At 38.7% G+C, this 11,960-nt stretch overlaps 1 protein-coding gene across 1 annotated transcript; it reads right to left on the reverse strand.

The window, feature by feature from the left end:
* Nucleotides 1–325: 325 nt before the first annotated feature.
* LOC138196492 (histone acetyltransferase KAT5-like) lies at nucleotides 326–9,330 on the reverse strand. Its single transcript, XM_069146584.1, has 15 exons — nucleotides 9,264–9,330; nucleotides 9,113–9,179; nucleotides 8,257–8,325; nucleotides 7,730–7,866; nucleotides 6,827–6,895; nucleotides 5,905–6,075; nucleotides 5,739–5,813; nucleotides 4,198–4,260; nucleotides 3,679–3,927; nucleotides 3,495–3,584; nucleotides 3,271–3,411; nucleotides 3,077–3,170; nucleotides 2,815–2,974; nucleotides 2,651–2,732; nucleotides 326–2,414 (listed from the first exon to the last, which is right to left on the reverse strand). The coding sequence occupies exons 1-15, from the start codon at nucleotides 9,291–9,293 to the stop codon at nucleotides 2,280–2,282; spliced, it is 1,632 nt and encodes a 543-aa protein (XP_069002685.1). The 5' UTR covers nucleotides 9,294–9,330; the 3' UTR covers nucleotides 326–2,279.
* Nucleotides 9,331–11,960: the final 2,630 nt, after the last annotated feature.

Below are 11,960 nucleotides of genomic sequence, written 5' to 3' on the forward strand. Positions count from 1 at the left end.
AGCTTAAACGATAACAGTATTTTTCACTGGCCAGATTGGTTATTTAACCTTAACTGCATTGATGATTTCTATAAAAAAATATTTTCTGTCATTTATTTGATATGCAAACTCACTAATAAATATTTTACAGACTCATCGTGAGCACCGAGTCCTGCAGGAATGATCTGTATTAAGTTACTTCACTGTCCTACATTACAGTTCGTATCAAATATGAATCTTAACTAGTATTTAAACACCGTTTGCCTTACCTGTATACACAGTAGAAGCTGGCTCCTGGGTCTCTGTCAGTACACATAGTTAAAGATACGCATTCGGGATACACACATGGTTTTCAAGATTTTTTTTATCAATTCAACAAGCTTCTCATATCAAATGTTCAAATGATACTCTCAACTGTGTTCCACATAAAGATATACTAAATGATTTCAACAAAGTATTTTCAACATCCTTTTAGACATGTAAACATAAAACACAAACTGAAGGTAAGATATCAATTTTAGGTCTTAATATTGTGCAGCCTGTTAGATAACATTGAAAAAAAAAAAAAAAGAAAAAGAAAGACAACTGTACACTAAATTTACATTCCTCTAACAGTTCAACATGGCTTCTGTCTTCAGTATGTACAGTCACAGGGAAAATATGTTTAACTCAGGGAAATGATTTGTCTCATTGCACACTGCGTACAAAATGGATTATCAAAGAAGGAACAAATATTTACCTGAATGATCACAAACAAAGATAAATACTAACAACTATGGAAAATAGAAGGAAATGAAAAGCAAAGTGACTTTTGTAAAAAACAAACCTGAACTGACCTTGTTGGTTCTTACGCAGCATTTTAACTGCAGGTCTGGTTCTGGCTGTTTATTTAAATGTACGTACTTTTATGAGTCATGTCTTATTAATTAGTTGACATTAAAACCAGCCTGGAGCATGTAGTAAGAGACTACAGGAACATTTCTGTTCTTTAGTTGAGAGACATTAAAAATCAGGCACTCAGAGAATAAAAAACTGAACTTTTCTATTTGTGTGTTGAAATGAGAATATAAATGGGCAGGTGTCTTTCCCCCAAAACACATCTGACATTTTCCCTGTTTACACACTCACAGCGCACTTCTCTTTCACTCGCTGGTAATAAGTGTGAATGGTAAAGTAATCAAGAGTCTGCAGATCAACAGGTATTGTTGTCAAACTGTGAAAACGATTGACACTCCTGTGCCCTGCGAGAAGCATCTGAGAGGCGTCTGGAAGCCTGATCAACTTGAACCAGAATCACGAGTGAGAGTAGAAAATGTTGAAGTGCTGTTCAGGCATTAGTTGTCCCATTGTTTAATGTGCGTTATAGGTCCAGTATATTTTTCATAAACAAAGGTATGTCAAACCTACGGTGCAGGACTTTTACGTTTGAAGGAAGTTCAATCCCTCTGTAATTCATGGTATACAGAAATTCTAAATCTGGTGTCTGATGAGACAATCCCACAATGGCCGAATTAATGTATCAGATGAATTTATTCACCGTTTTACAGCGGTAGCGACGCAGTAGGCTACAGTGGAGCCTATGACGTAAGTATGTGTTGAAAGTGGTTTCAAAGTTACTCTCACTGGCAGAAGAGGGAGACAAAAGTTCTGCACTGCAGGTTTAAATATGACGAGAGTTTGATGACTTTAAATAATGACTGGACAGAGTCACATAATACATTTTGTTGGCGTACGTCTCCAATCGAACCTTTGTGGGATGCATAAATCATTTTAAAAGACGACATTGGCAAAGGGTTTAGACAGAGACATTTTTGCTTGTGTTGGCCGAAGGAGCAATGACAAAAGAAAATAAATCCACTTTGTGTGTTGTATAAAATGTGGACTCGTCAACAGACGAAGCAATTCTACAAAACCACAGCTAGGGGGTTTGTACGTTTGCAATTTTAGCCTTTAATTTACATTATTGAACGGACACCTAATGTCTCTTTTAATGCACTGTTTTGGTCATAAACAGGATCTTTTACACAGTAGAAGGTGTGTTGTATTTTTTTTCTTGCTGTTAACCAGTCGGTCTTCTGTCCTCATGTTTGACAGCTTTTAAATACAATATATGATGAATATTCGCCAGAAAAGCTTCTGCGTCTCAAGTGACACTTGATGTTCAGTGTTCTGAATCTGAACAGAAGTCCTGGGATCAAAAAGGTTCCCGGTGAGAAAGCTCAATAAAAACCTTCCTCTGATCCCATCATTTGCTTCAAGTCCCCGCTGGAGGAGAATATTCAGTGAACCCGGCCGGGACTCTACCACTTGCCCCGTTTGCTCCAGTCTTTAGGAGTGAAGTGAAGGCATTTTGGATCTATGCGCAAGTGTCTCTTATGCATCGCTCTCTCGTGCCCGTCCACAATGTCCTCTGAAAGAGTCAGGATGTACTGACCCTACATTCAGGAAGCAAGACAGAGTTAGCGTTATTTCACGGCATACTGCAAACATTTTAGGAAGAAACATACAATGTTAAATAACACTTTTATCCTCGATCATATTTATCATCTTCTCTTTACTTAAATTTCAGAGAGATATTTGACTGTAAAGATGTAAAGATCAGGACCCGTTGTAAATCCATTTTCATTTAAATTTGAAGCAGAGGAGTGTAACCATTAATTAACACTCTCACCTTGTAATAGTTGATTAGGTTGAGGTACTGAAGCGTTGAAATAACGTCCTCTTTCTTTACACTCGTGATCTCGCTGATCTCACTGCGGGTACAAAAAAAGAAAAGAAAAATTATGACAGTTCTGCTCTGAAAACAGTAACAGGCTGAGCTAAACAGTCACATACTTGATGGTAATCTGTGGCCTCTCTCCATTGTCAGGTTTCAGGTCCATGAGAATTTCCAAGATGGTCTGGGACCAGTAGGAGCGATAGGACAAGAGACCGAGGTCAGAAAGCGGCTTCTCAGGAGTCCCCGTCTTCCCTTCCACCTTGGACAGCTCGTAACCTGACAGACACAGAACAGACAATTAACACAGGTGAAATATTGAACATAGAAATGCATATAAAACAAAAAAATATTGCCTGACCACACGACGACTTCACTTACTGAACTCAATAAGCAGTTTGCCGTAGCCTCTCCGCTGGTAGGGGGGCAAGGTGAGGATGCAGGCAACGTTATAATCTTCTGTCGACTCTTTTTCCTGCACACATGGATTAAGAATTTGGGAACACCTGGTTAGATCGAGGACTGAACGTACACACTGTGCACATAGTTCAATATGTTTTCCATGATTTTTGCACCTTGGAGAAGTAGCCCACTATGTGAAAGCCTTTGGAGTCATACTCTGTCATTACATAGAAGAGGAAAGGGTCTGTGTCGTAATACAACGTTTTATGGTCCAGGAAACACTTGGCAAGTAAACACAGGTTCTGGGAATAATTCTGGAAAAAGATAACAGACATGTATCAACCACAAATAAACAATAACAACAAAAGTCAAATGAGAAACACATCTAAACACGAACTTTGTTTTTCCTGCCGTCAATCTCGAAGAAGGAGATGGTGCCTTTGCGGTAGATCTCGTTGCCTGGAGGATGTCTTAGATTACATTTTGTCTGTCAGAGATGGTGGACAGAGGACGATGAGAAACGATCTAAACAGCCATAACTTAAGGGCTCAATACGTCAGGGGTTTCAAAGAGGTTCTCACCAAATGCCTCTGGAGACACTTGAGGCTTTTGAGGTACTTGAGACAGAATTCACAGAGGTAGAGGATGGGCAACGCGGTGAGTTCCTGTGGGTACGGTGAGAAGTACCAGGGCTTCAGTCTGTGCCGTCCCAACTCTATGCACTCGATGTTCTTCATCCGGGTGACGATGTCGTCGTGGCTGCGATCGGACACCAGACTGCCTGTCATGCGGGGCGCAGTCGGGATGCCATCCGAGCTGTCCTGGGAGTCCTGGAGGTAAACAATGTACACACATTAGACACTGTTGCTGCAGCAGTTCAAATTGTGGTAAAATAAAAAGCTGCTCAATTATATGCATTATAAGATTGTTGGTTTTTTTTTTTTAACACATTTTGATTCTTTTAAGTAACATGAGTAATCACACACGTTTCGTCGGAAATGGACTGAACTTGGGTCCGAGGTAAGCTGCACCCACTAAGGCACAGCTGAATTTGGACAGCAACACACAATCAATGGGCAATAATAGGAAATAAAACAGACCTCTGGTGGTGGTAGAAAGACACTGGCACTTTGAGGCTTGTTATACTGCAAAACCTTTATCATCTAGCAGAAAAAGACACAAAAACACGAGCTTTAGGAAACTAAAGCGGGTAATGAAATGATCCTTATTGACACTGAACACGTTGGTTGAGGGGGCAGATTTAATACAATACTGAATTTCAGTCCAACATTTGTAGTTTCCCCTTGCAGCCATAAATACGGACGGAGATGCTAGACAGTGAATGAAGAGTGGTGCAAAGAGCAAAAACAAACATTCATTTCATGTGGGTTTTGTGAGGATATGAAGAACCCGCCGGCAATCGTCAACAAAGACGATGTGACCATGTAAGATGTCAGCTGCAGCCATTTTCTAAACTCAATACAGCAGCTCACCTACTTTATGGAGTAAACAGAAACTATGTTAATCCATTAGAGGTCTGACTTGCTAAGTCTGGTCATTATTCGGCCTCTTTTAGTAACATAAAATCTTCTATTTACGTGCATAACTGTCATTCAGTGTAAAATGTGGATGTAATCAAAATGGACCAAGTTACAATTACATCTGATGCTGGGTTACATCATTAACCTTTTCAAAACAATAAACATGCATTTTAAATTATTTTACAAAAGTCAGACCATAAACTTAAAATAAATGTGGGATTTATATACGATGTGGAGTTGAATTTTAGCTCTCTGTAATGTTTTGACTACATTTGATCAAAATGTAAATAAATATTCCACATTGCACAGTTGCAACAATTCATTCGGTCACTGAACTTCAACACAACAAAACAAAAGGCCAAAATAAATCAACTCAACATCAAACTAGACTAAGAAAAGAAAAGAAAGAAAAGAAAGAAAGAAAAACCTGCAGAAAAGAACCAGAGTGGAGGTTGGAAAATGAAAGCACAACACATTATCCCCAATACAATAATTTAACTTGCGCAAACTCTTAACAGATAGAAACTAAACCCAAAAACTGTAACATCCTGCTTCAAACAGCATAACAAACATGAGCTGCAAACACACAAATTAAAAGAAATTACTGGAAAATACTTCTGTCAACATAATGTTTCTAGACTTGGCCAAAAAAGAAAAGAGAAGAATATAAAATAGAATAGATAGTTATCTCTATAAAAACAAGTGAGATATTAAAAGGAAGACAAAGTATTGATTTTTTTTTTTTTTCTTTCCTCACTATCATTACATTTGAGTGGTTTCCACTGCAGAAGAGACAGATTTCTATATTTTTTTATTTATTCGTTAGGACAATATAAACATGTTCTTTGACTAAAGTGTAGAATTTGTGCATCAGCTGGGCTCCAATTTAAAGGATTTTGTCACCTGCTGATTGGGAGAATGCCGCCATAAATCAACTGGTATACTGTGCATGTATCTTAGTTTACAGTGCTCAAAATAAAAGACTAAAAAACCATGAATCTATGAAACCAAAAACATGCAGAGACTCTAACAAAAGGTATACATGGAAAAATGGAGAAAATAAACAAACTATAAAGATGAAACAAATCAAAGTTCCATACCTCGTCTGTTCCCCCACAATTAGCTTTCCTCTTCCTCCCAGGCTGAGCGGGGATGAGTCGTCGGGCAGTGCCGTTCTATTGTTAGAAAGAAATGATTAATTGTTCATCAGCAAATGATAAAAGACTTCAACTCAAACACAGGAGAATCAAAGAGGACTGTCTTTACCGTTGTGAGCGAGGAGAGCTGGTCATGGTCTTCGCGGGCCTTGAAGGTGGTGGTCTCTCTCACAGCGGGAAAAACAGATGCCTGAGAGGCTTCAGCTGAACTTGGCAGGGAGGGCACGGGGGTGGCCGGGGCTACCTGAGTCGCCAAGGGGACGGTCTCTACTTTCCTCTTCTGCAGCAAACAAACATCGTTAGACATTCGGCTTAAAAGGAGCTCAGACACTAACCAAAACTAACTGAATCACAAGTTTTGTTTCCAAACAAGATTGTTTTTTTTATATTTCAGCCTGACCACAGGCATGTGCTTCAGTTTTTAAAATACAAACCAACGTCATGACTAAAAACTGGGCACTCCAGTTCTACTTCAATGAGTGCCTTTTTAGTAGTAAATCAAATTCTATAGGTTTTTCCAATTTCCAGGTTAAACTAGTCTAATGTAAATTACACCTTATTTAAACCTAGTATTAAGATGCGATGGACAAAGATGAGCTGCAACTAACAATATGTCAACAGTAGTCAATAAACCAGTTGTGCTATTTAAGATGTTAGCTGCTTCAGGGCATGCAGATTTTTTTATATATTTTATTCAACAGTTGCAGATGATGAAAGCCAAGTAATCCACCCTCAGCACCACAACATAAGAGATTACAACAAGGACAAAGCTTGCCATCTGAAAGATTAGAAGCCGAAATGTTGATTTACAAGTACGCTGCATGAACCTGACAGACATTTGGTTAAACTGTGTATTAAAACCACCCTGGATGTCATGTACACGACTAAATCATCATTTTCCTTTTATTACGTCACGGTCCTTCATATCTGGATTCCCAATCAGTTCAGCCGTGCAATCACTCAGGACACATGCTAACACTCGGTTCAAACAGGTCTCAGTCATTTCTAAAAGGGGTAAATTCAACTTGTACCGGTGTGGGGAGGGTTTTGCCTCTGGAAGGAGCTGTGGCCGTTTGTACGTTCAGATCTAGACTCTTCCTCTGAATTGAACAGAAAGGAAGAGAAGGAAGGGGATTAACTGACATTCATGTTCACCCTCAAGTATTCACTGTGCACACAATTGAACTAGTGACTTGCATAATAATTAACCCATCAATCAATTGAAACATTTCCATTAAAGAAACCATTAAAAAAAAAAAAAGGCTCTGACAGCCAATCTGAGATCTGAATTACATATGAATACAAAGATTTAAAAATAAAAACAGAAAATATGTTTCTTAAAATGGAGTTCTCACAAAAGCCCCTTGAATATTTTCCTGACATTATCTTTAAAGTGTCAATGCTGCGTTTTCTGTCAGTAGATTTGAACAAATCACCGATCCGGCAGGTCATTAGTGACCATGTAGATTGTTACTAATATCTTGTAGTTATTCTGAGTTTTCTGCCCAACAAACCAAACACCGGTGGAGATGACCAAATCATAAAACACAAAATTATTCTTTATCAACAACAGTGTTAAGCTGTTTGTAGTATTGACCACTGATTACAAACGGTAATTTAATATTTTTAAATCTTCACCATACACTTTTACATACACAAGGCAGTATTAAGCGATTGAAACTGAAATTAACTTTTGAATTCTGTGAAAATCTTTCAAGGCAAGGCAACACTGATCACATCCTGCGGTCCCACTTGCAGCCATGTGTTACATTTACTGTTTCTTTTGCAGCTGCAAAACACACTGGGGTGTAAATGAAAAAACATTGTATAAACTACTGTTTTAACAATGTTAAAATGATGCTGCAAATCCTGAGTGTACTAAAGCCACGTTTGAAGGTGCGAGATAAACACTCAGTGGTGTAGTACACACTTACCACTTCCCTCTCCGGAGAACTGGGACGGGAGCCTGGGAGACCATTCTTGGTTGGTGTTTTAGCTTCTTTCTTAGGGAACTGAAGCTTCTTCATGTCCAGCCTGTCCGCTGTGACCCACTCATCCAGCCGCTTGTTGACTTTTAAACACAAGCAATTTTATACAAATAAGAACACAACTGCTGGGATGTTCATGTGTAATGTAATCCAGTCTATACAGTTACAAAAACAGCAGTGGGAGAATAAATCAATTCACAAAAGGATTATGATTCTCCTACGATTTTGAATTGACCCACAAATGAAATACAAAAAGGGAGACCTACAATGTTGGTTAATGACCTGATGTAACAAGGCATGTGTTTGGGCACATTTTGGATTAAAATACTTCATTAGCTTTGCTTTGTTCTTAATGATCAAGAATAAATTCTGAATCAAATTATGAAATTGCCAATGACTCCCAGTCCCAGTACTTATTATAAATGATAATTAAAATGTTAAAGAAAAACAAGAAGAACACAAATTACACTCACAGTCAATGTAGTGAACATAGTACAGCTTTCTCGAAGAGACTTCCTTCACACTTAGAATTTCAGCCAACGCTGTTGGAAAAGCAAGAGAGTCACATTTTAACTGAGTGCAGGAAAATTATTGCTTTAAATTGTTGTTAAAAAAAAAAAAAGTCAGCCTGTTTGTTATTCATAGTTTGCTCTCATTCACTCATGTGAGCTGTGACAAGGGGCGGCTTTGATTTAAAGGATGAAACATTAATCCAAAAGGTTTGGGAACCACAAAACCTACTTGGATGTGAGGCTAGAAATGTCTTAAAATATGCAGATTAGTGCTGAGACACGAGAAAAGCAACGCTGTCACAAGGAGGTTTGTGACTATCAAAAACAACACCGTTAATTGAAGGAGGGTCACTGCGATGTCCGGCTCATTAAAGCTGATTTTATTGTTGTTGTTGTTGTTTTTATCTTTGACCCGCCAACACAAGCAGGGTCAACCACAACCACTTTGACCCAAACTCAATCCTTATAAAAGAGGCAATACACATTCAGGAAAACAACTACTCCACCTGAACACTTCTGTTTCAGGTTTGTAAACATCAGCCTGGTGTCACATGGATTTCCTCCTAAAATGCTTTTTTTTTTTAATTTTATTTTTATAAAAATGACAGTAAGAGTTGACTAATTAATTTCTGAATTGATGAAAGTTGGTGAAGCAAACGTTCAAATTAAATCCATGAGCACAGTGTAAGTACTCGTGTCCTCTGTGAGTGAGCTGTTTACGGCGCTTTGACGGGAGGCCGTGGCTCCTGTTAACAACAGCTGAGCTCCGCTCGTTAGCATTAGCTTAGCACAGGAAAAACAAACGGACAATACTTACGCCATTCGTCTTCGTGTTCTTGGTTTTTACGGAGAACGGGGAGGCGACAGCCCTCCACAATCTCGACCTGTAGAAAAAAAAAAACGTGTTAATTTACGTCCCGAAACTGGTCAATGTCTCTAAAATAACATTGTATCTTTCGAAAACCTACCGAAGATGAGTTGTCCGCCATTTTCGTCATCTGTGAGAGCAGGAGCAGGGTGTTGTGGGAAAATGCCGGTCCACATCAAAGACGAAATAAACAGCAAGAAAATACACCTCGCCCCAGGCGGGGAGCGGAAGTCGGAAAACCAAACCGGAAGAAAAACGTATGCTCCTTTCTCATCCCATAATACCTTTGTTGAACTCGTCGTTTTTTTTGTTTTTTTTTACCAGCATGTTTACTGTGTGGATATCCTCCGCACTCATTTGTTTTAAACACCCACAGTACATCATTTTACTCGTCTTAAATCCTAGTTGCTTGGTGCATTCAGTCCACTGAGCAAAAAAAAAAAAAAAAAAAAAAAGGCTAAATATGGGCATATGGCTCACCTTTTAAGTACTTGTTTTAACAGTTTCTCGGTCATTTATAACAATATAGGGCTGCTTTAAAAAAAAACAACAACAACAACAACAAAAACACGTAAACTTCGAGGTGACAGGCTTGGCAAGTGGTGATAGATACAGTCTATATGTGGCACTGACACAAAAAGGGACCATATGTTGTACATGGAAATTTTAAATGCAGTTTTGCATTACTAAAGCAGATTGTTAATATAAAAGCCTATTATTTATCAAAGCTTATGTAAAAGTGGCCTATTTGTTTTGTTTGGCCTCAATATATTGTCCAAGTCACTGTATTTAGAATTTTATCATATAGGGCAGAGGTCTTCAACAGGGGGTCCGCGACCCCTAGAGGGTCCGCGGAGGTACTTCAGGGGGTCTGTGAAATTTTTGGTTGATTAGACAATTTTTCTTTTGTTTCCCCAATTTCTTCCCCACAAATTTAAATGTCTTTAAATACACATCAACATGAATCCAACATATTGTTCTCAAGCTGGGCACCGGTTCACTCACAGCGCGAGACTAGCCTGGACCTGTCCCTGCAAGGCTCCTGCAGTCCTCCAGTTTAGTATAAAACACAATTTTATACAATATATATAGTAGTACCCCTTATATAGGGTATTAAATGATGTATGTCTTTCATCAGGAGGGAGGTTAATGAAGGACATCTGCATGCTTTCAGTGACCAATGTATTCCTTCAGTGTCACACAGGACTTATTCCACAGCAGCCTCTTGGGCTTCTTGGTCAGACTTTCTCCTGTTGTTTGTCAACCGTGTCTGCCCCACTAGTGACTCACTTACCCAGGAGCCGATAGTAATCTACGTTTGAAGGTGGTTACACCTCCAGAAGAAACTATTTAGATACATACATACATACATACATACATACATACATACATACATACATGCGCCCAGTACATACAAATAAAATGGAATAATATTAAAATATATTAAATTAAATTAAATTTACTCACAAAGATTACTATTATTTAACTGAGAAATGATTAAACAACAGACAGCCAGGTCGGCCAGCCTCGGGAGAAACTAAGCCCACAAACTGCAATTACTCATGATTGACAAAACCCACCTGCCTTCAGGGCTTTCAGAATTTTCTGGTGGGTATTGTCTGAGGTGCTGAGGCCAAAGGCATTGTTTTTTTTAACCAGTAGCTGGAGGGCAGACAACTTGTAAACTAGCAGTTATCTGAAATCAATCCAGTATTATGAGCAAGTGCATCAAGTTGTATTTGCATTCCAAGCTGCGCTCTTGTTCTCAGTTTGCAGAATTTAAGGTGAGCCAAGTGGCAACCTTGCAGCACCATTATCGGCTACACAACAGCCTGATTGGACAGTGAGTGCATTGATCTCTCTGCTGAGGCAGAGCCTTATTAGGCTTTAACTTGTTAAAGTCCATTTGATTGCTACACAGTACTCTCAAACAACCAGAACAGTGTGTGTACACTTGCGAAACAATACTCCAGGTAACTATTGTGTTGCAACGTTGCACTTCAACTCAAGATAATCAATTCAGTGTCACAGCGTGAGTTTGCAACATCTGGGTGTCTGCAAACAGCTTGACTCAGGTTTTTTTTTTTTATCAGACAGTCACAAACAGCAGACCAAACCAGGCACCAGCCCTATAATGTCAAGATGAAATGAGGTTTCACATATTACAGAACACCAAAGAGACTGCATGTAATACTGATATTATCTTGTTTTCTCGCAGGGAGAAAAGATATACATTTTCTTATTGTCTATACATCTACACTGTAGGCTCAGGGGAAAAAAAACAGGCTTTATAAAGAAAGTCACTTCTTTCAATGACAACATAATCTAAAGTTTAATACATGGATATTTAGATAATTTTTGTCTGTCACCACATGATATTTGATGTTTTAATTTTCTTCACTGACTTCTCGGTTCCTGCTGCAGCAGCCTGTTTTTTCCTTTATTTTCACACAATGATCTTAAGTCTGAGTCTCCTGGGAGTGTAGAATACACAACATCTTTGTCAGTGCTGTTTTACTTTTGTTACCTTCCAGCTTTTGCAGAGACAATGAAAATAAATGATGACAAAGCTCCTTCACCACATCAAATAAAGCCACTATACACGTTTGTGGAAGCACTTCAATCCCTCTCATCACACTGCATTGTGTCTGTCTGCAATTGCCGCTCTCACAATCATCAGCACTATGGTGCTTTTGGGCTGTAAAACAAGCAATAATGTGTGGAAATGATAATGGTTCTTCAGGATATTTACACCAAGCTCTATTTTTCAAAAATATACCTCATCTTGACACTTGAT

The sequence above is a fragment of the Embiotoca jacksoni genome, unplaced genomic scaffold (genome assembly GCF_022577435.1).
Source record: "Embiotoca jacksoni isolate LCO1_2020_lvr unplaced genomic scaffold, fEmbJac1.0.p SCAF_13, whole genome shotgun sequence".
Classification (NCBI taxonomy): domain Eukaryota; kingdom Metazoa; phylum Chordata; class Actinopteri; family Embiotocidae; genus Embiotoca; species Embiotoca jacksoni.